Genomic DNA, 25,413 nt, shown 5'->3' with positions numbered 1-25,413 from the left:
CTCCCGTACATCCAAAAACGCATCCCAGAAGCCGGCCGAGACCGCCGAGGAACGTCGCACGCGCGCATCGCACAACCTCGTCGAGAAGCAGTACCGCAACCGACTGAATGCCCAGTTCGAAGGGCTGCTGAACGCGTTGCCGGAGCAGGTGCGCGGGCCAGCCAGCACCGGAGACGGAGGGGGCGGAGGCGGAGGCGGAGGCGGGGACGAATCGGATCCACAGCCGGCCGATCAGGAGCGGCGGGTTAGCAAGGCCGAAGTGCTTGACATGGCGCGTCGGCACATCAAGAGCCTCGAGCGGGAGCGGGACGAGCTGCAACGTGAGCGGGGAGATCTGCTGCGCAACTTGGAGGTGATGGAGCGGGAGATGGCCGCCAACGGAGCCGGCCGGCTAGACGAGTTTCTCGACGTCGAGGGGCCCCCGGGCGAGCGAGGAGGACCGTCTTGGAGGAACGCCTGAAGGTTGGGCAGGAACATCTCACCCTCCCTCCCTCTCTCTTCCTGCAGACATGCACAGCTACAGCTGCCCCTCATTCGACGCGCTGTCGGTTTGGGTTGATGTTGGCGTGTGTTTGTGTGGTCGTCGGGGTGCAGACGAGGTGCAGAAGGAGGGTGCGCGTGAGCTCAAAAACTCGGAGGCAAGGATGCCGGGGGGAAAGGTTTCGGAGTCCCTCCGACCGACCGATGACACGCCGCGCGGGACGCTAAGGTAGGCCATTGGTCGATCCAGTCCTGCGTTTTTTTGCAGCGCCGCCCTCCTCCTCTCCGTCTCAGATATCGGTAGGCGGAGTGGTGTTGTTCGCTGTGTTGCACGCACTGGCTGTTTTTTCCTCTCCCCTGCACGTTTCCCACGTTTTGCCCCAGTCTGTTCTGCTTGGTTACTTTCTGTTGTTGCCCCCTCTCGTTCTGCAACCCACCTTGAGTGTGTCATGTCTGGTTTTCTTTTTTTTCCGCGGTCGAATCATGGCCCAAAAATTGTTTCATATTGAGAGGAAGTAGATAACCCTGGTTGGTGGAAACGGCTGTACACTTGGGAAAGAAGTGGTGGTGAAAGAGGAGGCAGACCGAGGGATTGAAGCCGAGAGCGAGGGGTGTGTGTGATTGTCAAGTTGGTGGTAGTGGTGGGGGGGAGACGCGATTTGTTGGGTTGATGCGGCATGGAATGGGTGCAACGAATGCATGTTTTCCATGCATATTATGTACGGAGTCATACACTAGGAAGGTATGGCTGGAGGGAAAGACGAGGCGGAGGAGGAGGGCGAACGAGGGTCTGGCCGTCTGCCGCGACGATGCAGCCTTGGCAGCGGTAGTTTGGGATTGATTGAGCACTGCAACTACCACCACCACCACCACCAACACAAGATTAATTAGGTAGCCCTTTGGCATGTCACTGCCGAGCGTCACGTCTTGTAGTCTCAGTGCCGTCAATAGCGTCCCGTAATGCGGAGAGCCCTTTTGAATCTCACGACCCTTGGCAAATGTTGGACGGACAGTGCAAGCGGTGATGAGTGCGCATTCACACGAAAGGTTTGGGAAATGGCAAAGGCGCGGAAAGGTTTTGGGAAGACGAGTCTTGAACAATGCTGTCTTCTTTCTTGATCCGGCGCGTCAACATGCGTCTGTACCGCGTCAAAATAGACAAAAGTTGGTGCCACGCCTTTTCCCATGGCAAACATATGATTCCCCCGTCCATCCATCCATCCCGTTCTTCCGCCTTCCTGTAATACCCTCACTGCCTTTCCGCCCTTCGTCCTCGTCCCGCCCGTCTTCGCTGGCAGTTGTGCACTGCATGTGTCCCTTTTTACAAAGTTTTTTCTTTTTGCCCCAAATGTCATAATCCGTCAAGTCGTGTCCAGCGGTGCCGCCTTTTTGCCACGGCCCTCCGCCTTTTTTTAATACAAAATAACAATACGCGGTAGTGATGTGTGTCGGGGATGGGTAGTGGTAATAATAATAATAACCCTGGACAGTTGTGTCTCTGTCCCTGCGCGCGTCCAAGAGACGCACGCCGCGCCAAATGCCATGATAGATAGGCCATAAATAACCGAGAAAGAGAAAAAAAAGAGGTGGTGACAGACGGACTAAGAAAAAGAGCGAGAGTGTTTGCTGATTGTTGCCAGCGAGCAGGTTGCTTTTTGGTGAGGTCGATGTTTCGATGATGGATCGACGCTTGGTCTATGCGAGAGATGGAAAGAAAAATGAAGTTTCCTTGGTACACCCCTTCCGGTATATGCCAACAAAGTCTATAGTGAATCACGGCATTGGTCAAAACAAAAAGGCGCCAAAATATGTCGAGAAAGAGGAGGCGGGATAGAAAGCAGGTGATGTGCGCCGCCCGTTTGTGACCCAAGACCGTGTCGCTTCGCCGAGTATGATGTGTGTATGTGTATGTGTGTGGGAGAGGTGTCAAGAAAATATGTGTAACGGTATTCAGGTTTTAGATCCGGCTGCCGGAGTAAACTGGCGGGAAAAGTGCGTACTGCCCGGGAGGTGGCGGGGTGCTCAAGCTGGTGGTGCGGGCACGTTGGCGCCGGTGCTGTTTGACGGCCTCCCTTGCCGACATGGCCTGGCTGCCCTCCGAGACTGCGCGCATGTCACCGGTAGAGTGAGACGTCGTGAGCACCTCCTCAGTCTCGGGCAACGGCGTCATGGTCGACTTGCGCGTCTTGGGCGACTCGAGACTGGGAAAGTCGTCGACGCTGACCGAACGAGAGTGGTCGATGCCTTCGGCCTTGGGGTTCCATCCCTCAAACGTTGTGCTCCCGGTGTATCTTGTCAGAGCAGTCCAGGTCGAGTTCGTTGAGGTGTGTCGAGCTTCCGTCAAGCTCGTCTGACCCGACGAGTTGCTGCCGGTGGTGGAAGTGCTGGCCCGGTCTCTAGCGAACAAGCCTGGGGTCTCGAGCGTCATCGCAGGTTCGCCGTCGAACGAGAAGTGACTGTGGTGTTGCCTGTATTCCGCCTCCGTCTCCGCCATCATCTGCTGGCGAAAGTCGCTGGGAATTAGGAGGGATGGCGACAGGTGGAAACCGTGAGACTCCTTGAAGCTCGAGGCATGCGACGCGGTTCTCACGTGCAGGTGAGACTGGCCGCGGTAGTTCGTCTCCATCCTGGGGTGAGAGAAGTTGGATCGCACTGGTAAAGCTGGAATCGTCGGCGTGATGGCCTCGTGGCCGTTTGCCGTAGAAGTAGGGCTTGACGGGCTGAGTGCCGGGATGTCCAACTGCGTCGTTGATACCGGCTTCAAACCAGCTGACAGCGGCGCCACAAATATGTCCTCATTGAGAGGGGTCTGAACAACTTCCTCCCGGACCACGTCCAAGGATGGCCGATCCCAGGCGTAGTCGCAATCGGCCTCGGCCTCATGCTCGTAACAGTAATCGATGTCGTCCTCCCAGCTGGCTCGATGGAGAGCATCAAGATCCTCATCCTCCTCCATGACCTCCTTCAAAGCATCCTGTACGCCAAACATGTCGAAGCCGCCCAAAGTGTCCGATGCACCGCTTGGCGGTCGTTGGGAGTCGTCACATTGGGTTTGTGCGAGTTGACGTAGAACAGGCACAGACTGGCTTCCTCTCAGCGACGAATTGGTGCTGAAAAGGCTGGCGCGGGATCTTCGGCCAGAAGCTTGAGCCTCCTCCTCCTCCGGGACGTCAGGCAAAGCCATCTCGTATGAAAAGTTTGAACTAGCGGTTAGGGGCCACGCAGCATCATCGGGTGTGGTGATGGCGTGTGAGAATCGCGGATCCACATACGCTTCCCCGTCAACCATGCCATGAGGGAAATATCCATGGGCGGTTGCTGGGGGCTCGGCCAGATCGACGGGAGCCTGGAGGCTGGATGATTGGAGGCTGCCACTGGTTGATGGTCGCTCTTGAGGATCAACATCTTCCATGGCATTGAGAATGTCATGTTTGACTCCGATACGGCTTGAATGCCTTGGCGGGGGGATGGGGGGTGCTGGCATGTCAGACAGGATGAATTCTTCATCGATGGGCGACCTGGGAGGCCGTGGCGGCGCTGGACGAGGTGGGCTAGTGCGGAGTTGTTCCTGAGATCGGGTATGCTTGATCATCTTCCGGGGCGCCGAGGTCGGTCCTGCTTGCCGGGGAATGACTGGTGGGCGGTTTAGAAAGAGCTCTGCATGAGTCTCGCTCGCAAGAGCGTCGTCCTGGGGCATGTTCAATGTCTCGGATGAAAAGTTGGCAAAGTGCAAGTCTTCGACGTCAATTCCTTTCAAAGTACCGGTAGTCGGGCGTTGGCCAGCACGGATGGCCGAGAATTCGGAGACCATCTCGGCACGGCTGCCCCGTTGAAGATCCGGGAGATGGTCACGGTTGGTGTGGGTGACATGTTGAAAATTGTAAGGGCCTGAAATCTGCAGCTTCTTGCCCAGGGCCGGGTCTTCTGCTATTTGATCTTGTCTTAGAGTCTGTCGACGACCGAAGATGGACGGGATGAGGTGATTCTTGTTTGCCGAGGGCGGACCTTCCAGGACGAGCTCACCAGAATACAAAGAACTTCCAGAGGAGTTGCTGCTGCTTTCGCGCTTCATCTTGGCTCTGCGGTTGAAGATCGTCTTGCCAAAGAGCTGAACGCTCTCGGGTCTGTCTCGGGATGGCATGCTGCTCGAAGTGGACCGGCCAGAAGACTTTCTAGACAAAGTAATGGTTTCCAAGGTGTGTTCCCAAGAGGGACGGCGTTCCGAGGTGATTGAGCGCAGCGAGGACGACGAGCCGGAGGACGTGGTAGCGTTGCTCTTGTGCTTGTCCAAGGCTGAGGTCCTCTTCATCTGCTTGCTCAAGGCACGAATCCTCTCCGGCGATGGCGGTCCATCAAGAGCGGGTTCAAAGAAATCTGGCGGAATGTTGTGGGAGTTGTGTTGAGCAGAAAGAGGAGGGAGGGGAAATTGGTTGTCGATGGAGGTTGGCAACGGCGCATCTTTGTTACTGACGCTTCCTCTGTCTTTCCTCCGGGTAGGCTTGTAAGCCGAGTAATACGGCAGTGGAGCGGTAGCCCACATCTTGTTTTCGTCTCAATGCAGAGGGCGACGTCAAGCTAGGCGTGCACCCTCTCAAGGGATCCCCTTCTTCTCCAGCGTGTTCTGAACAAGTCCAAGCAGGTCGAGGCCCGTTCCCTGATGATAGTTCCTGGTGCTTCCTGGTGTTTACTTTCTTAAATATGGGCCGGGGATATAAATCTCGCGTGTTGGGTTCCTGTGCGAGCGAGGTTGCTGTCTGTTATAAGGTGTGTGTAAGAGGAGTCGGATGCGGGCGGGCGTGGTATTGGGAGTGAGTGTGAGAGCGAACGTGCGTGCGCTGAAAAGGAAAAGTTTGAGAGAGTGAAGCGCGCGCAACATCAACCAGCAACCAGCATCAGTCGTCCGGCTTCCTTTTGTTCGGCCTAAGAGAGCGACGGATGACAGGAAACCACCAAAACTGTGGGGGATGCGCCTGGGACTGGTAATATATTTAAGATGGTGCTGTTTTCAATGCGTAGGAGCCGGAGGTTGGGATCCGAACATTGGGATCCGTCAACCTGTGATTTCTTTGGCGAGGAACCAGACGAGACCCAAAGCCAGAGAGGCCAGAGGGCAAGCAGCAAGAGAATGAGTGAGAGAGGCACACACTGGGAGCCGGGGGAGGGATGTCAGCGCCCCGTTACCACCCTGCCCTGTACTTGCAGAGCCTACTGCATAGTAGTCCCAGAATGCAACGCCGCAGCAAACCCCCGTCCGTCCCCTCTTCAAGGATACTCGACAAGGATGTGGACAGGGGATGGAGGGATCTGGCTGCGAGAGGTGCTGCTGGGGTGTGATGTGTGGTTGTCCAGGGTGCCTTGTTATGAACATTGAGGGGGGCTTGTCATTCGATGTGCGTGTGGATTGGGAGACGGGGCACAACTCTTGCCGTGTCTCTCTCTCTCTCTTATCCTCACTCTCTCTCACACCCACCCATGAAGCTAGCAAAGCAAGAAGAACTCGCACCAAGCTCCGTACCGATTGTGCAGTAGTCAAGCAAGCACGAAGCAAGCAGTCGCAGTATTAGTTGCGGCAGCGGCACCTCCAGCCAATACCGCCGTCTGCTGGAGCAATAGCAATGGCGCGAGGTTGACAACGGAATGCCGGACGCAGCGCGGCGATGCTGGCTGAACCGTCCGTCGAGGACCCGGGGGATGCTGGCCGAGAACGAAAGGGAAAAAAAGGGACATGATTATCCCTCCTCATGGGGTGTTGCAGCTTGCACCCTGCAGAGTGGTCAATACATCTAGCACTGCGTAGTTGTTGTCGGCGCCGCATCCTGTCGCGTGCGCGGGTCAAATGGATGAATGTGTAAATGGGTTGGTAATGGCAATATCGGCCCCAACACGGCATAGTTGCTGCACTTCGGCAACCCTGAGCCAACCCATCGAGATGCGCGCGCTCGTTGGTATCTTTAGAAGCTCATCCACTATGTAGACGGACGGCGAGCTTTCCGGCCGGGGTTGGAGGATATACATAGAGTCATAGAGAACACTAAGTAATAGAACGGACGGACTGCAGAGGCAATGAGGTTCCGCCAGCATGGTTAGCTAATATCCCGGTGCGGGTTGTCTCTCTGCTGAATGTGGAGGTGTAATAACATGGGCGAAGCCTTATGGGCGAATGGATGGATCAAGCCTGGTCTCGAATGGACGACACGGCCAGATGAGAGCTGGAACGCAGAGTGAAGAGCGAAATGAGACTTGACGCACTTGACCATTTGCATACGCGAAGTGTGTGCTGCGAAATGGCTTCAAATTTGGGCATCTCGGGACAGATCCCAACACAAACCCATCATGCACTGTGCGCCACGCTCGCTCGTGTCGATTCGATGGCGCCGATTTGCCGTGTCGGCGTTAGCCGCTAATGTCGTGTATTGGAGCCTGTCTGTACTCACAGCCTGCCGCCGAGGTGTCGGTAATGGAATTCGCATCGCTCACCCTCTGCTCTGTCTGCTCTGCTTGGCTTGTGCCTTCGTCCCTCTGCCTTACCTAAACAGAGGCCCGAGGGGCTGAGAAGTCGATCGATGATGGATGGAGTCGAAAGACTGGACGACCCAGACGATTGACGAGAGTTTCTAATTGCAGCACGCCCTTATGCTGGCCTGACAGTCGCGGTCCACCGCGCGGATGGCATCCAGACCAACCATCCGGGCCTTCTCGCGTGAAGGGGACCGACCACCATTCGTATCGTCGCTGTTGTCGTGTTCAACATGACGCGGTCGTTTTGCATCTTGCTGCCGGCTCGGCTTCTCTCTCTTTTCTTTCTTCAACATCGGACCTGTGGCTTCTTACGCCAGCAGGACCTTGTGTGCCTAGCCCCTGAAAGCTGAAGCTAGCGGGTGATGGCAGGTTGTCTTACAACTGACGTCGCTGCCAGGTGGCAGTTACAAGGAGGCGGTAATTCTGGAAAAGCAAAGTTGACACGAAAATGGCTGGAGACTCGGAAACCAGGGTCAAGGAAGCCGCTCTCGTATGCGGTGATACCAATACCTCTCTACAAGGTCATCAAAGAAAGGGAATGCCGAGTCCGTGTGCCTGGACACGCCTTGTTCGACTGTCTGCGCCTGTTGGAGACAGACAAACAGGGTAGCCGTAGGCTCACAGGCCGGAAGCCATAGTCTGCTTGATGTTGGTTGCACAAGCTGCTCGCATGTTTGTGGTGAGATGGTGGGAATGATGGCCAATTTTGGCCAGCAGGCTTCGGCCATTCTTTGATTCGTGTTTGTGACTTCAAGTCTTGCAGGTTGCAAACATGCAAACTGGATGCGCCATGGATGCACGCACTTCTGATGGTAGCAAGTCAATACGCAAGCAGGTCCTCCAGTTTGTCAGGAACTGTTCGTGCTCAGTCAGGACATGACGAAAACTCTGAGCAGAATCGTCCGAACACTACCAAACAGTTCGGGTGACCCGCTGGGATGGTCGAATAAGGTTCCTGAGTCGGGATCCGCGTGCTGCCCAGAGCTTCAATTGAATTGACCTGCCGTTTCAACCCTTGTACATTTCATGGCTCTGACACTCCCGTCAGTGCCTTTCCGCTCTGCTCAATGTGTCCCCAACAAACAACCCTCTTCATCTGAAGTTTTGACACCCGATATGATTTTATTGCTTGGACCAACCGTTTCTGCCGTCGACTGAGTAGATCTCGATGTGGTAAACGGCGCACGTGATGGACACCTTACCTGCCCAGACGATAAATGCGAGACGCATCGTCGGCAAGCATGCTAAAGCCGATGGACCTGAATGATGCTGCCGGGCCTGGCAAGATTGCCGAGGATCTCAGCCAACCAAGTGAGCTGCTAACGAATGGTGTACGGCGCGGTGGCTGTTATGCGTGGCGGCGGGCCAGACTCAGGTTCGTATAAATGCAGAGATGATGTGAGAGATGCATGCATCAGTTCCACAGAGGACCAGTCGGCGATGTCATTTCGCAGAGTCAACGCCCCAAACATCGTCATGTCCCCTAATCAGTTAGTTTTCGGAGCTCGCGATGGCTCTCATCTGTTTGGCTGGTTTGACGATTCCCAAAGAGTGCTGAATGAGGCCAGATCCAGATTTGTGACAGATCATGATCGACAACCTCCCAGAGGGCTGTGACCCCAGCTTGAAAGCTTTTCCCAGTGCCAGGAACACTGAAGAGGCGGGCAGGGTTGGTTCTCTAGCGTGGGCTTGAGGGACAGGGACCACGCAACTGTGGGCTCAGCAGGTTGCCGGCCGTATGGTATTGCTTCTTTGGACGCAAAAGAAGCTGTCCTTGGTGGCTGTTGCGAGGCGCCGAAAGCTACCGCTGCCGCTGCCGCTGCCGCGCATCGTCATCCGGCATCCGCCAGGGCAGGCGGGCGATGGAGTGACTGATGTTTTACGGCCACATGCAGAGAGAACATCCGCCGGCGTCTCTGGAAGCGAAGCGGTCAAGGCCTTGACGGAGCCAGCCCCCCGGCAGGGAGAGTCAATGCCGTACAACGCAGTGTCTCAAGTTCGAGACCTGCGGACTACGGTGCGGTTCGGTGCGGTGCTGCGATGCGGCGGGCGGTGGCCTGGCCGTTACCGTTAGGCGTGCGGAAGTAAATGTAACGGGGGCTTCTGAGACAACCCAATTATCCGGCCCAGGTTGAGACAATGGCCGTTGGCACCGCAGCACGTTCAGCAACGGCGACGGTGAGGTGACGGTGGGCGCTAATGGAGGATGCCATGTTCCGCGTAGGTGCCCGGAAAGCCGATACCCTAGCTCCAGATCCACGATTGATTGGCAATGCAAGGCGCAGGAGGGCAAACTCGACTCACGAGCCCGCTTTCACCGTCTGCCCTGTCGATATTTGTCGGTCGTTCGGTTCTGGAATTCCCCGTGAGACCCTGCCTCTTGCCAGGAGTTCAAACGCCGCCGCCAGCCAAGCCAGGAGGCCGATGCTGGGCTGTCCATCCACAGTTGACTTAGTGTCGGTACAGTCACACAGTCCAGCAAGACCACACACTGCCCAAGAAGTTTGGAACAGGCCCAAGAACGGCCCCAGCCTGGGGCTTGTCAAACAACCAGCCACGTTTGGCCCGTGGGGGGACCAGAGATACTGGGCTGGTTGGTGGTGGGATCGAGAGCGGGAGCAATACCCAGATAGCGATAGCGATAGCAGCCTAGGTATGGTGTGCCCTATCACGAGGGTGTTGTACTCCGCGCGGACTCCATCGGCCCAGATAGTAAGGTGAATATCGTTTGGTCTTTTTGTCGATAGCGACGTATGGGTTCGAGATGGGCAGCGGCCCTTGACGGCAGTGGGGTGTTTGACTGAACCTGGTATCCTGCCTGCACCCGGAGAGGGAAGATGTGCAGAGGCCGACAGGAGACGGCAGAGATTCAGCACAAAGCGAGTTGGTTAGTTGACAGTCGCATGGTCATGCCGCATTCTTGGCGACGGTTGGTTGAGCTGGGTCGAATCATGACTTCATCCCGAGATGCTGCGCAGTAGGAAAGTACGCACAAATCCAGCAACCCGGACCCGAGCAGCTAAGCAGCAGCGTGGAGGGTGATTCCCAAGTCCGTAGGTAGTGCGCCGCATGGCATCCCGGCGGGCGTGTTTCCCAGAGAACTGAATCGCGAGAGCAGGATGCCGAGCCTCGGGGAAGGTGAGCTTTGGAGCAGCTTGGAAGTTGGGGGAGGTGGGCGTGGATGTGGACGTGGATGTGGACGTGGACTGTGTGCGTGGACAGGGACGGGATCAGACTGGGACCCTCTGTTTCCTCTCCATTTCTCGTGTCTTTTCCCTCCCTCCCCCATCGCGGATGGTGGGCATGTGTCCGCCGGCCGGTCCCTGGGCAAGGCAAGCTCGTCAGGAGGCTCGGCTGGCATTGGCTACCAAGGAACAGGATGGATGTTCGGGAGTGCGTCTTTTTTTGTCTTCGGTGTCTTGCTGCTAGGACTCGAGAGAAAGATGGGGAGGAGTGGATGTGAAGTGCAAATGCGAGTCTTGCTTGAGTCTTGACTCCTGTCGGGACACTAGTGCAGAGAAATGGAGGAAGGTTCATTGTACCGCGTACCTAAGGTAAGGTAGGTACGGTACAGGTTGCACCTTCTGTGCCTGTGCCTGGCAGTCCAGGGCACCTGCATCATTCATTGCATGGCCGCCCAGGGATCCATTCCACATTCAGCGGCCCCAACGCACAGACGGTGACGGAGCTGGAGCCGTTTTGTTCAGTTCCCAAGTTCCCACTGGTGCGTCCCACAGGGGCGGGACGCCAACCTATTCGCTGAAAATCAATGGCCAACCCGACGGCTCGAATTCTTTTCCAATGCACTCCCAGTCCACCATTTCCAGTCCTGCCAGTGCAGATGCACGGCACCGAGAGAGAGGAGACGCCGGCGGGGGCCGCGGGTGTGGTACGTAATAAGCCCAAGGGAGCAGCACCTATGTCTTTGCGCTGCCATGCCCCATGGATCATGAACCACGCAGCACTCATCGACGGCTCGCTCTCCGCCGAGGTTATAGTTCATTTATTACTGCCTACCTACCTAGACGAGTATGAGGCCAGGTATCTTACCTTAAGGTACCTTAGCTATTCGTAGGTAGGTAGCCAGAAAGGCTTATGTGAGCTTTGGTAGAGGTAAATGTCAGCAGCACCAGCACCGCGGAGACATACAGCATCCGTACTTGCACGGATCCCAAAGTCGCATCTGCATCTGCGTCTGCATCTCCATCTCCTTCTGCATCGGCAAACTTCCTTGTCTTCTTCCTACTCTGCACCAAGGTAGCCAGCACAACCCGGGCAATCGACTTACGCAACATGAAAACCGGGTAGTCTCATACGAACAGTACAATTACAGCAAGGGAAGGACCCGGCAACAGATACGGGTGTATGTACGCACGTAGCGAGGCGGGCAGTCCCAGTCAGCCATGGTCCATTCGCCCAGTCCCAGGCGGAGGGCTGCGGACACGGCGCCGTGCAGCGGCGGCGCGGCAGAGCAAAAGCAAGCGTCAAGCGCCAAGCGGAGGCCGTCTGCAGGGGCAGTGGATATGGGCTGGAGAAGCAAGCCGTGGTCCCCTCCCCTCTGCTCTGTCCCTCAAAGGTGTGAAGGCTTTCCCATTGGGCTCCCAAATTCCGTCTTCTGGGTTCTCGCCGGTGGTTCCTGCACCCGAGATGGAACTATGCTGCCGGGCCAGTGAGAAAGAAAGTTTGCCCCCCTTTTTTTGATAATATATTTTTTGATTGACTTTTTCTCGATTCCATGTACGCAACCAAGGCAGCTCTGGGTTACGTAGGCGTCGACGTCGACTCAGCACAAAGTGTGAGGCGTAGCTTGAGGAAGGCCCGACGGGACGGAGGCCAAGGTAGGTAGGTACCTTAGGTATGGACCTCGAGTAGGCCCGGGAAACAGGAGAGAGGTTCTCCGTCGAAAGGCAGAAGAAAGGGAAAAAAAGAAAGGAACGAGATCCCGGTCGTCACGACGTAGCATCTGTATCCGCAGACGCAGAACGAATGGCCGGGTAAGAGAAACCCAGGGTTCCGGGAAAAGTGTATCGCTGGGAACGAGGCGTGTTCAATTGGGTTAATCTGAAAAACGTGCTGTTGATGGCGCATTGTCGTGTTGATGCTCAATCAGTTTCCAATATCCCCATAGGCACAGGGCAATTAGGCATTGATTTACATTGGCTGCCGCTCTGGGGAATTGACTCTGTGATTTGACAGACGGAAGCGGCGGGGATTTTCTCTGAGAAACGAGATGAACTTTTCCAAATTGCTGGAAGGGATGCGAGGCGAAGAGGTGGTGTGTGCGTCAATGCAATCAACTGTCAAAATCCAATTACTCCGTCTTCCTTGCTTGTCTTGTGATTGTCTTGCAGAGAGGGGTCTTTGAGTATTTTTTTCCCTCCCCATCTTGTCGTTATGGAACCTGAGCAACGAACCTCGAAGCTGCAAGTCAAGGCTTGTCGAGCAGTTTACTAGGCTGGATTTAATTACCTCAAGTTGCGGACTCTGTGTGTGATATGAAGAGCTTCCATGGTACACACCTACCTTCCTACCTTACCTACCTAAGCTCTACCAAGTAACCCCTTCGCCGTAAGTGGCAGGCTGGCTAAGGCAATCCCGCCAGCCCACTGTAACGGCTGGGAACATCCGTCCCTCTTGCTAAGGCAAGTACTGCGTACCTACGCAGTGCGGTAGTGATGCAATACAGACTGAAGGGATCCATGATGGGATATCGCGGGCACAAGGCACGATCAAGGAAGGCACAGCGGTCTCAAAGGCTCCATCTCCAGGTCCAACCGTTGGGGCCCACCCCGAGCTCGCCCTAGCGCCGGCTCCACCTGCAGCACCCCGAGTTTGGCCCAGTTACAACGCGACACTGTGCGCAAGAGAGCCGTCGACAGCCCTGAGACCCCTGGCATCCTGTCCCACTTGGTACGTCCAGGGTCCAGCCAATCCACAGCACCCACTGCCACAGGGGACTTGCTGCAAAGGCAAGGCAAAGCAGCAATCCAATGGATCACTAACAATTTTTCGATGCTGCAAAACCACCAGCCCGCATGTACTTTGTTTGCCCTGGGCTTTCCTCCGCTGCCCGTCCACACTATGCTCGCCTTGCACACACACAAGTCATGAATCTCCAGCTAAAGCTAGCCCCGAGGGGAATACCTACGACAAGGTAGAAGAGCAGACAACAGCCCCGACAGCTACGCCGTGGAGATGACGGCCGGGTTCGCCAGGTGAGGTGGAGTGATGTTGCGGTAAGCCGCCGATTCATCACCTCGAGCTAGAGTCTAGACCTCGGGATTGTCGCCTGGGCCCCAGAAGTTCAACCTGGACCGTCACGGACAACATTGAACTCTCGGTTCTGGGGCTGCGAGCACGAGTAAGGCAGGGCTGCTGGTCAATGACTTGAGTGACAGGAACTTACGCCAAAAACAGAAGGCCAGTATCGCGTTCCCAGGTTTCTGTATCTGAGAGTCAGTCCACCCAACCCGAACCAAACCAACCCAACCCAAACCGAACCGTACTTACCTTGCATTACCTTTGAACAGGTATTCCTGGGAGAAAAACACTGCGGGAGAGCAAACCCAAAGCAGAGCACGACGAGCCCGTTGCCCCAGACCAAATGCAACCGCATCCTTCTGACAGGCCACGGCCCCAGCCAGAGAGCTCCCCTCGACCCTGACGGCAGCTTGAGCCCTGCCTGTCTCCGAGGCTCTCGCTCTGCTGTTGGTGCCCTTCCTCGCGGCATCTACCATAGTGGTACTATCCATCTCACCCAAAATACCACTGTAGACGTCCATCGCCGCCTCCTGTTGACCCCTCCAATTGGATACACCCTGTTGCGTGAGTGGGCAGCTACTATGCGATTCAATGCACTGTGAGCAAGCCCGCAGCTCAGGGAACGGGACAGTGACACCGGCCCTTGTCGGCGTTGCACCCATTGGCCGTCAAGCATGTTCTGCAGGAGACGGCGCCCTTTCCCGCCCCTCCAGCACCAGCTTACCTTGTCTTCCATCCATCCAACAAGCTACCTATCGAGCCGAGCTTGCTTGTGCTCGCCTTGTGTGTGATGTCCCTCGGCCAGCTCTGTCTCGCATCGTGTGGCTTTGTTTCTTCGCTTGGGTTCCTTGTGGCAAATCTGTTTTACCTCTAACCGGTGCAGACGGTAAGCTTAACTACCCTAGACAATACAAGGCCGACAATAAACACCACTTGCATCATGAGCGAGTTGGACGTTTGAGCTTCTTGCATCTCGGGCTACAACTCTCGAGTTGCCGGACATGGCATGTCGATGTCGAGTTACAATAGAAACGACGCGAGTTGAAGAATCTCTTAAGACAAGGTACTTCACCTAAGATATGGAAAGCAGGCCCGACGGCTCGCTTACTAGACAGATCTCTGAGGGACGGCCGGCCTGCCCGCCTACGAACCTGCCCTGCCTAAGGTACTTTACCTTGCCTTACCTTACCTTACCCTACCAAAGGCTTCAGCTCCTGCGTGTGACTCGACCCGAGAGGAAGGCGGCAGAGCTCAGCGTCTTGAACATATGGATGCCTATCGCACCATCACCATCACCATCAGCCACCGCCATTGTCTCCTCGTTCCTCCCCTCTGCTGCCTCCGTACACACGCACCCAAGAGCCAAGTGCATGCGGCCAGGAGATTAGATGCTGTTGTTGGAGGGTCGCTTCCTAAGCCAGTCAAGCGCTGCAGTTCTTCATCAAACTGTACATACATGAATGAGGCGAGTCTCTCAATGCAGCTTACGGACGACTGGTGGTGGACAGACGGCTTGCTGCACATGCTGGGCGTAGGTTGCGTAGGTAGGTGGGTAGGTATGGCTGGCCAGACCACGCGAGGTCGGTCCAACAACGCGCTCGACTTTGTACGCGCCTCCCTTCTATTTCTCTCCGGATACGTACGAGCGTGTGCCTGTTGGGACCGGGGAAGAGGGCTAACCTGCGGGATCCCACTTGGCGACTGCAACGCCGTCATTTCCAGAACGTCAGCCCTGGGAGCCTACACCTCATCCGGCATCATCTCTGTCCCGCCCTTCAATCGGCGTGGCGCTTCGACGATTGTTCGCTGGCGGCGTCATCGTACGCGAGGACCAGGCCGCGTCCGGTCAGCGTGCCGTCGGCGGCCGCGTTTTGGGACCACTCGGCGTCGTTCAACAACCGGGTTCCACAAAGATCAACACCTCCTGTCTGACTGCATGACTGAGCCGAACCACACCGGGATGGAGCAGGAACGGGTATTTGTACTACGCACGAGTTGTTCTGGCGAGATCCTTCTAGAAAAAGGTCCCGAGAGAGAGGGAAAAAGGCCGAGCAAAAAGAAAGAGTGAGTGAGCACAGTTTGGGGTGGGAAAAAATTCTACATAGTGCCCGCCACAGCTTATGCGGGAGGCCGAGACACCTCGGGGTCTCCCAGCGAGAACCAGCAACCGGGACGGAGAAACCCTGTGTTGGATTGATCTGTTGCTGCAAGTTGCGCGAAATCTGGAAAAGTACGCTTCACCCATTGTACCTTGACCGCGGAGAAGGATGAATATCCTGGGGAACTTCGTTGAAATGCATGTCGGCTGCAGCGTCGCCATTCTTGTTGACAAGCTCTGTTCCCAGAAGACGAAATGCCTCCAAGGGTGATTTAGTCACTTGTCTTTTTTTTTTTAACCCCCTTCACGGCTACCCTGGACACTGGAGACCTGGAGAAGGGCGACTGGCCTTTTTTTTCCCCTTCCCGCCCGCCGTCCGCCATGCCTAATCGGAGGCATCAATTGACCATCAATTGACTGACGCCAGTAACAGCGTCGCGTTGGTTGAGATTAGCCGGGGTTTCAATCAACGGTCGGCGTCGCTCTTCTGCCTAGCCTGGACAGACGTATGGATCGTCCATGATGCCAACCTCACTCGCCCAAGCACACCCATGGCTTGTGTTTCCCAGGATATGGAATCGAACGTCTGTGGTGTGGTCTCGGTCTCGACACTGGAGAGGTCTTTGCAGCTGAGGGTCCTGGGACCGAGGGGGAGGGGGGGCACTTTGCCTACGTCCGGAGGATGCGCCGAGATACATGGCCCTGTGGGCAATGCCACCGCGAGGCGTCGAGTATCTCGTGGGACTTGCATAGGCGAGTGACAGATTCGTAAGTCGGTGTGACGGTCCAACTGCTAGCTGCGTGCAGCCAGGCCTCTCGAAATGGCGCTGATCGGCTCTGCGAGCCTGCAAGGTCCCGCGAAACTCACATGGGAGCCCAAGAGAAAGCCAGATGGCCTGTTTTGGCGGCCATGTCGACGCCAAATGCAAAGGGGCAACTCTGCTTGCTGATCGCCGGTGGTGCTGCGGTTTCGAGCTTGTCCAAGAAAGAAAAAAGCCCTCGGGGCTTATTGCAAGTTAGACGTTAGAAGCACATCACCACCAACAACAACCAACAACAACAACAACAACAACAACAACAACAACAACGAGGACCAAGTGCCACACCTCAAGCCAACTACATCCAGGGTGATGCTGGCTGGGACGTCCTCTGATGTCGGTCCTGTCTACTGTCAAACTTGACAGGAAGCTTGGACACCCGACCTTCGTTTTTCCATTCCCAACTCCTCAAAGGACCTAGACCCCCAACGTATCTCGCCGACATCACGCCACCATCACCAGCTCCGGCCTCAACCATTCTGCAACAGCGCCTATCTGGATTACACAGCCTTGACAAACCGCCTCTCCCTCACACACCCATGGTGTTAATATTATTGTTGGCTCTATACCATGGCCTGGGGAAGTGACATTGCAGCCAGCATCTTACCGGTGCCTGGTGACATTGATCGAGAGTTTCAACCATGATGCGCCAACGCATCTGGCAAGGAAAATCCCGACAACTGGAGAACGACACTGCCGTTGGCTGCTCAGGAACCGTCTGCAGTTCCGATGCCTTCATCCCGACTACCATGAGTAATACTAGGGCCCAGTACCGTCGTGAGCCAGTGCACACTTACACACACACAACACAACACACACACAACACAACACGCACACAGCGGGCCTCAGCCATGCTGGCTGGCAGCAAGATCTGCTTCCAGAATTGGACCGCTGTTTCACATAGTTTGCCTAGTTGGGCACCGCGAGACGTCACCGTCACCGACGACAGCGCGCCCCTCTCCAGAAAGAGGCCAGCGGCAACGTAGCATCGTGACTTGAGTGGTGTTCCCTGTCAGAAAAGACATGGCGTCGCTTTGACCCGGTGTTCTGCCCGCAGCGTTGGGAAACAGCGCATCTGCAATACGTCTTTATCTATTATAGCGCGCCTTCTATGGTTGCTTCACTTCCTTCGCAGTGTCTGTCGTTCCCGTTCCCCATTCCCGCCGCCTTCCCGTCGCGCTGGAGTTTCATCACCTCGGCGGGGGGCGGCGACTCGAATTTTCTCGTGTTTCGCGACGGGACATTGATATACCGGCTTCTTAAGAGCGTAAACGATGGAGAGGAATCCATGCAAGGCGTGTAAGCGATGCGACGCCGGGGGACAACATCAGTACCTTTTTTTTTTTTTTTTCTGGCTTGTGCCCTTCTCTGCCCTTCCATGTTTGCTCTTCTTCTTCAACCGGTCTCCGGGTCGGCGACACTCGAAACGAGCCGGGCATGACCATGCGGTCAACCCGGGAGTTCCCCCGGGGGCGCGGCTTCAAGATTCCAAAACATCCCAAGACCGTCTCCAAGTGCCGGGCCCATTGCCAAAGCCGGGCTGAACCCAGATGCGGTTTGTAAATCCTCGACAGCCATCGCGACTGGCGCGTAACGTGTGTGGCCCCATTTTGGCCTGTCAAGGTTTGCTTCCCGGCGCTCGGACGGTAGTGATCAGCACACAGATTTGAAGGGGCAGCAACACGTACCTTGGTTGGAGAACAAAGACGGAAGGGGAACAGAGAAAAAGAGTCACTTCTGCCGCGCTCAGACTCGGACGTCGATCCCTACTCTACAGTAGCGCCTTACTGAGTACTTGGGCACCACCGCGTCAGTCGGACAGTCTCTCAGTGGGACCATGGAAAAGAAAAGGGACGAAAGTCAGACGTTGGTCGAACCAACCTCTGCTATTCTCGTCGTCCCCGTTCGTTATCGGCGAGGCTGTCCCGTCCATGACACACAACGCGTTCGTGCTCGGAAACCCTAGGCGCTCCAACTCCACCAACGGCGAGAACGATGGACGTGAGCCCATCTGTCTCCCTTGTAAGTTACGGGCAACGGGAGATGGGCGGATGTGGCTTGCAGTTCTCGTCGTGATATCTGACATGGCATAGAGGCTAGAGTATCAATCCACATGCGACCCAGGCTCGACTGGATATCGCGACGAGATCCGACCCATTTCGCTGACAGCTCCAGCCATCGGCCGTGCGCTTCCGGCCCGATTGAGCGAATGGCATTTGTCCCGATGGAGAGTGCTTCTTGATACCCGGGCCATCATCGCCCATCACCTCCGTGGCCTCGTAGACGATAGGAACGTTGACAAGCGTGCCTTCGCGCCGTTCGTTGGGGGCGCGAGAGGCGCTGGCAGAACCCGCCCGTGTCAACGTTCTTGCTGCAACTGCCGGCGTCCGTCACTGGGGTAAACGCAGACTATTGGAGCGAGCAGGCGGGTGGAAAGTCATGCTCTCATGCCCCCCTGCTATGTGATCGTCCAAGTTCGGCGAAATTGTTGGTGATCGTCAGCCCCATTCGGAGGATTGATTTTTCTTTCTGGCGCGGGAGAAGCCGGGCTACTACCATTGAGTACAGTCGAAATGGGGGGCTTTGAATGTGCTTTCGTACTCACACCTCGTGTTTGCTTCACGATGCAGCTTGCGTTAGAACCCACCAGTAGGGGATGTTCTCGTGGACAGGGACCGTCAACCGCTTTACGCGCCTTGGCTGGTCCCAATGGGTTGGCTGCGCCGTTATTCACGATTCCCAACGTTCCTTGTCCACTTAGTCTCGCTCGAATTGCCTCAAACTAGACCCCCTTTTCCCCCTTTCACTTTAGGAGCGCTTCTCGTCTTGGCCCTGGAAGTAGAAGACACTATTGGGATGAGGAAGACGGGGAAGAGGAGGACTTGCTCCTATCGTGTTGGACGACAACCCGTCGTAAGTTTGTTGAATTACTTAGGGAACGTACCTAGTGCCAGTCCGCTTCTCCAACGTGGAGGCAGGCAGCTGTTGTCTCGAAGTCAAAGTCGACCGCCATCTTGGACAGCTGCCACCTCTCTGTGTCTTTTTTCCCGGTCGCGTGCCTGCCGTCCTTGGTATTTTCTTGCTAGCCGCCCTGACGACGCGGTGTCCGCGAGCTTTGAGTTATCCTTCGGCCCAATGCCACCACACGTCGAGGCAACGCCAGGCGCGACTTGGCGTTCCGCTGTCGTATTGTACTCGTAGGGAATCGGAGAGCGTAACGTCGCCGATGTAGTCCGTATCGAAGCGCAGCTTCACGTGCACCAGCATTTCCCATCAGCCTAAAGCCGAGCTAGACTCCCGAATGATACCGATAGAAGAAGAAGAGCACTTGCTCGTCACCTCCAAGCCCCCTAGGCTCTTGCCCATTCTGGAGTAGAGCCGTTTCGCGTCCAGCAGAAAGGCCGCTCTAGCCAAGCTCCGAGGATGGTGTGGTACAGGGGAAGCTTTTCCTCCGTCACTTTTTTCGTTCCTCGAGAGCGACGGCGTCGGACCGGTCTAGCAGGTGACAAGACGACGGCCGTACACCACACCTTCAGGAACGAAACCACGGCTCTGGCCGCCATGGAGCAAGTTTCCAGTAGAACGACCTCAGAAATTCGGATAAAGTGCTCAGTACAGCCGTCAAAGTTGAGGCTTGCAGATGGCTTCCACATCATCCTCCCGCCGGGGCATAGACGGTCCTCGGGAGGCTGAAGCTAAAAACAAGTAGCTACCTTAGGCTTGCCACTTGGCGTTGGCGTTGGCCCAAGATCTAGACGTGCCGTCCGAGGTATGTCTGCAGATGTAGCGTTCCTACTGCATTCCCACGAAGGAGGTAGGTACGGCGAGATGTCGCCGACATTGGTGGATTGGTCTGCCTCATGGTGGAACTCCCGAGCTACATTGAAGAGCAGACACCTGGTCTCATCACATCCAGCAGGTGCTGGTAGGATCGCGAGTCGGACCGGTAGGAGCACGGAACTGGGGTAATGGACCGAAAGGGAATGAAGAGGAAAACTGCATGACCTGTTATAATTCATCTCATTCTCGTTTGCCCGATTTTTGCTCAAAATTACACTAGTCACTTACAAGCCCCCAAAACCACCCTCTTTTCCCACAAAGGAAGATGCAGTTCTGCCTTCATTTCCAAAACCAACTGCTCTTGTCATCGGTATCATTCTGTTGTCGTTGATCCTGCTTATTGCCGCCTCCCGTCGAGAAGTTCGCCGACCAAGTGTAGTCGGACCGCCTCTCGGTCTGTCTGCCAACCTCTTCACCCTTTTCGTTGAAGGTCGTTATTGTCTTTTTGATGCTGATGTTTCCGTTTCCGTTGTCGCGTTCCTGAACCTCCTCCACCACCCTCCAGCCCGATGGGAGGCCTTGTGGTGAAAGGTCTCTAGTCGTCGAGCTGGACTTGCCCGTCTCTGTCTGCCTCGACCCGCTAAACTGAGCCTTTCCCATGACCGAAAAGTAAGAGTCTTCTTCCGTTTCCCTGTTGTCCTGATCCTCCTCAAGCCGATTCCGTGTCCCGCGCCCCGCGTCATCCGTCACACTCCGCACCACGGCTTTCCCAGCTTTCCCAGCTTTCTCAGCTTCCATTGGCTGAAGTTCCTTTGAAGAGATCTGGCTCGCGGCCGGCAGTGAGCGAGAGTCCCGGAAAGGGTCATCCTGTTCCTGCAGCCAGCGCTGCCACCTCTCGCTGATAGCTCCTTCGAGGACGTCAGGTCTAGGTGCCCAGCCATCCCACAGACCCTGGCGAGTCAGCTGATGAAGCCATAGAATGGGAGGAAGTCCCTTGGGAAATTGCTCCCTCCACTCCTTCTTCACCCGGTGTCTCTCGTGGATGTCGGGCAGGCCTTGGCTACTGGTCACCATGAGCAAATCTTCAAAAGCGTCCTCAAAGCCAAACAAAGTTGGGTCAGCGTCCGCCGGGAGATCCCTCGGTCTGGGCTGCGGCATGTCGCGGAGGGCCAGGGGCGAGTATGGGGACTCGATGAGGAATGAAATCCACATGGCCTGGTAAAGCGACTCAGTGAACTCCTCAGCTCTGAAGAGGGCCTGCATGGGCGACATGGCCGAGAACAGCTCAAACACGGTTGGCTGGGGGAATTGGGAGGATGGCGAACGAGGCTGGGGGGTGCCGCTGGCATTGTTATTGCCATCGCTGTTGCCGTTGCCATCGTCGCTCAACGTGCGTTCATCTTCTTGGGATCTAGGGGGCTCGGCCCAGCGCCCGTTGTTAAAATTCTGAGTGACTGAAGTCGGGATGCCAAAGACACTGCGGAAAGCCAAGGCGATATGACCATCAACCTTTTGCTTAAAGCGAACGAAGACGTTGTCGGAGGGATCGTTGTCCGGCATTTTGCATGTATGTAGATGTAAATGAGGCTCGTCGGTTGTCTTGGGCGAGATTTGGATTTCGCGGTCGGTATTGTCTCAGTTGATGAGTGGGCGCAAAAGGGACGATGTGTATGTGTGAGTGTGTGTGTATGTGTATGTGTGTGTGAATACACAGATGAGTTGAGTATGTGCAAGCAATCACGGAAGAGATCCGGACGCGAAAGAGCACCGAGGTCTAGATATTCATGAACAGCGGGTTGTCGGGTTGATGGTTTGTTTGAGGTCGAGACGACAAGACATGAAATCTCATGGATATGACGGAGGCTATCGGGTCAGATCAGCTCACCTGGTGGCAAGCGGCGGCGGCGGGGTGAGAGTGAGAGTCCAATGGGATGGCAGTTGAGATTCGGAGCTTCAGATGGGCCGAAAATCCCCAACAAGTCACGAGCGACGGGAGGATGGAAAACTGGCCCAGGCCCAATCAGAAGACACTAGATTTCTCGAGCAACTGACTGGACGGCATGGCACCGGGGATGCCAGACTGGAACACTGGTGAAAGCCCCTCTCCGCTCCTGAAAATAAATGCGCCGGGTGACGGGACTGGGAATGGGCCCTGTCGGCCTGCGTGGTCTTGGTCTTCCATTAGGACTGAGCCACACCACCAGTCCACCACTGCAGTGTGCTGGTGTGCTGCTATGAGCACTGACCAAGTGGCCCCTCCAGCACGTGCGGTGACGACAGGTCCACGTTCCAATTAGGCATATCCGTACCAGCCTCAGCCAGAATGCCCAGTGGTCCCTTTGGCCCGGTCGCTTCCGACGCCACACCTCAGCCAGAAGCTCAGAGGGAGACGGAATGGAAGTGAAGGCCAGGGTTTCGGGCGCCACAAAATGACTGCATGCTGCATAGTATTGCCGTGAAGTTGAAGTCCCCACACGTGCTGAGCCACACTTTATAGCACCCAGGGCCCTTGGGGTCCCTAACTCGCTTCGGAGGCCCTTTGACCAGGCCTATGATTGAATGTGGGACGTGCCTGCTGCCCAGACCCGTGTCAGAGTCGGGTCGGTCCTGGCTTGCCGACCGATGCGTCGAGTGTCGGACCCAGTCCAATGTCTAATGCAGCGTGTATGCGTGTTGCGTTATGTGTGTGAGAGGAAGCGGGAAACCTGCGGAGGAGCAGGAGCAGGAGCAGCAGCAGGAGCAGCTGCAGCAGCTGCGAGGGCAAATGGCAACCAACGTCAGGTCCTTCCCTTCACTTGTGCTCGCTCGGCTTCCGTCACAGCAAGCGCAAGCTGGGTAACGCGGCCTCAACCTTTTGACCATCAACCACCGTAACGACTAATCCCACTTTGCTTAGACCATTTCCAACTCAATTTTCCTTCCCTCTGGCAATCTCCGTCCTGCTACCGCACATCCTCATGGCTGGCTACATCCAACATTTGCGCTACATATCCTAGGTTTGCTTGACTGCATCCGTTCCTTGCCGAATCCTCCGGTGCATTTCGTTACCGTTCCTTGCGGCTGCCTCCTCGCCGTCCAGATGATACGACAGCTGCCCGAGTCCAACACTATCCGCCGCGCTTGGATGCCGGGCGAATCATCTTCTGGCGCCGTCGTCATTACCCGCAGCCTTGCTTAACTAGTACCATTTTCGCATCGCAGCTCGACAAAAACAGCTTGTGAAACCCGCCCACAAACTCACCTCCTGCTTTCCTCTCGAATCCCCCTCACGCGGTGGCCATGGTACCCTCTGTGGTGATCGCCGCCGACCCTGCGGCACGACCGGGCCACGGCGACGGCGATGGCGGCAAGGACCTCCAAAACTGGTCCTCGCTAATCGGCATCATCACGGCCATTGTTGGCAATATCCTTATTGCCCTTGCCCTCAACGTCCAGCGATACGCCCACATCAGGTTGCACCGAGAGCGCATTCGAGTCCGTCGGAGAGCAAAAGAAGCCTTGAAACATGCGAGCGGAGGTCCCCCGGGCGTCTACGGCACCGTGAACATCGACGACAGCGACCGCAGCCGCCTCGATGGACATCAAGAAAACGGCCATAACGATGCCTCCGAATCCGAACCCCTAACGAGATCCTTCCGCTCCGAGGAGTCCGCCGGTTCCGACTACTCCGGCGACGACGAAAAAGCGCCATCTACATATCTCAAATCGCCCTATTGGTGGATGGGCCAAATCCTAATTACGTTGGGCGAGCTGGGCAACTTCTTGGCGTACGGCTTCGCGCCCGCTTCCATCGTGTCGCCCTTGGGAGTTGTTGCCCTGATTTCCAATTGCATAATAGCCCCGATACTGTTCAAGGAAAAGTTTAGGCAGCGCGACTTCTGGGGTGTCGTCATTGCCGTCGCCGGTGTCGTCGTCGTCGTCTTGAGCGCCAAACAAGAAGAGACAAAGCTTGACCCCCACGATGTTTGGGACGCTATCACAACGTTGGAGTTCGAGATCTACCTCGCCGTAACAGTGTCGTTGATTATTGTTCTCATGTGGGCGAGTCCACGGTATGGCCACCGGACCATTTTGATTGACCTTGGTCTAGTCGGGCTCTTTGGTACGCAGTTCAGTCACGTTCAACAGTCTTCCCAATGCTAACAGAGGCGCTCCGTATCTAGGCGGCTTCACGGCTCTATCCACCAAGGGCGTATCTTCGATGCTCTCGTCAACCCTTCTTGGGGCTTTCAAGACCCCTGTTACCTATGCGCTCCTGTTTACACTCCTGTTCACCGCGGTTATGCAGGTTCGATACGTCAACAAGGCTCTACAGAGGTTCAGCTCCACTCAGGTCATCCCCGTTCAATTTGTCTTGTTCACTCTATGCGTCATTGTTGGCAGCGCAGTCTTGTATCGAGATTTCGAGAGGACATCGGCTGAGCAGGCGGTCAAGTTTGTTGGTGGTTGTTTCTTCACCTTCTCCGGTGTCGTTCTCATTACTAGTGGAAGGGTCGAGGAAGACATCGAAGATGGTATGTCCGACGTTGATGGTGTGGAGGAGACTATCGGTCTCGCCGAGCAAGATCCCGCACAACCACCCCAGCCGTCATCAACCTCAATCCCATCACCAAAATCACGACGTTCCTCAAAAACCTCTGTCGGGTTCCCCGCAGGCAATGGGTCCAAGCCGTTCAGCATGCAGCATGATTCCGGTATTCCTTCACTCCGTGTTCCGACCGCCGCGTCAGCAGGGAACCTTGTCAGTATAGAGTCCGAGCCTCTCCTCACCAACCCATGGAGCAATTCTGCGGAAGAGGTTCTCCCTCCGCCAGGCACACGGACCATATCAGACGATTCTATCGCCACTTTCCCGGGTCTAGGGTTTTCTCCTTCAGAGCCAGTCACGCCGATGTACGATGGGCAACTGCAGCCCGGGTTTCCCACGGATCGACCCGTCACTCCTCGCCCGTCGCTACCCAACCAAAGACCCCACAGCCACCAGTTTACAGGACCACTGTTCTCACCATCCCCGTTATCGTCTACCGTCAGCGCAGTCGTCAAAGACACTCTACTTAGGAGCACGGAGAGCCCTTTGATGCGTAGGGCATCTGTGAGAAGGTTACGATCGAGTATTCGGGCAAGTCTTTTCATGCCGGATGACGCCGAAAATGTGAATGATGAGTCGGAGAGACAAGATCTGCTGGGCCACTCGCACGGAGATGGGGGTCCCCCTGAGCGTACTCGAACAGCAGGCGAAGGTGTGCCCAGAGAATACCCGACTGGTAGGCCACGAAGCCTTAGCGACACCTTGGGTGATTTCTTCAGGGTCAAGAAGAAGAGAAGGGATACGAACACGGACGCAGAAGAGGAGGTATGAAAGAGCACACCTTTGAAGTGCTGCAAGGAGTTTCGGGTACACGGCTCCGCGTCTATTGGATTTTCATCAGGGCCCAAGGCTCGGGAGGTATCATTACT

General features: G+C 55.9%; 4 protein-coding genes across 4 annotated transcripts in view; 2 read left to right on the top strand and 2 right to left on the bottom strand.

Annotated features, from left to right (window-relative positions):
* GCG54_00006588 (Allergen Fus c 3) overlaps nt 1-460 on the top strand; it is a gene marked incomplete at both ends in the record, with an annotated part of 1,812 nt that extends 1,352 nt beyond the window's left edge. The window contains one exon of the mRNA XM_045406587.1: nt 1-460. This exon is cut by the window's left edge and continues 1,127 nt beyond it. Within this exon, the coding sequence (XP_045269839.1) occupies nt 1-460 (460 nt within the window).
* Nucleotides 461-2,437: 1,977 nt separating this feature from the next.
* GCG54_00006587 (uncharacterized protein) lies at nt 2,438-5,020 on the bottom strand (the record flags this gene model as incomplete). Its single annotated transcript, XM_045406586.1, has 1 exon — nt 2,438-5,020. One exon carries the CDS (start codon nt 5,018-5,020, stop codon nt 2,438-2,440), a length of 2,583 nt encoding a protein of 860 aa, XP_045269838.1.
* A 15,275-nt stretch (nt 5,021-20,295) lies between these two features.
* Nucleotides 20,296-21,516, bottom strand: GCG54_00006586 (uncharacterized protein; the record flags this gene model as incomplete). Its single annotated transcript, XM_045406585.1, has 1 exon — nt 20,296-21,516. The coding sequence occupies one exon, from the start codon at nt 21,514-21,516 to the stop codon at nt 20,296-20,298; it is 1,221 nt and encodes a 406-aa protein (XP_045269837.1).
* A 1,719-nt stretch (nt 21,517-23,235) lies between these two features.
* Nucleotides 23,236-25,315, top strand: GCG54_00006585 (putative magnesium transporter NIPA7; the record flags this gene model as incomplete). The annotated part of the gene is made up of 2 exons (XM_045406584.1): nt 23,236-24,058; nt 24,120-25,315. The coding sequence occupies 2 exons, from the start codon at nt 23,236-23,238 to the stop codon at nt 25,313-25,315; spliced, it is 2,019 nt and encodes a 672-aa protein (XP_045269836.1).
* Between the last annotated feature and the right edge of the window lie 98 nt (nt 25,316-25,413).

Source organism: Colletotrichum gloeosporioides, assembly GCF_011800055.1.
Source record: "Colletotrichum gloeosporioides strain Lc1 chromosome Unknown consensus_10, whole genome shotgun sequence".
In the NCBI taxonomy this organism is placed as follows: domain Eukaryota; kingdom Fungi; phylum Ascomycota; class Sordariomycetes; order Glomerellales; family Glomerellaceae; genus Colletotrichum; species Colletotrichum gloeosporioides.
Note: the sequence above shows the minus strand (reverse complement) of the source record. Positions and strands in the feature narration are given on the sequence as shown.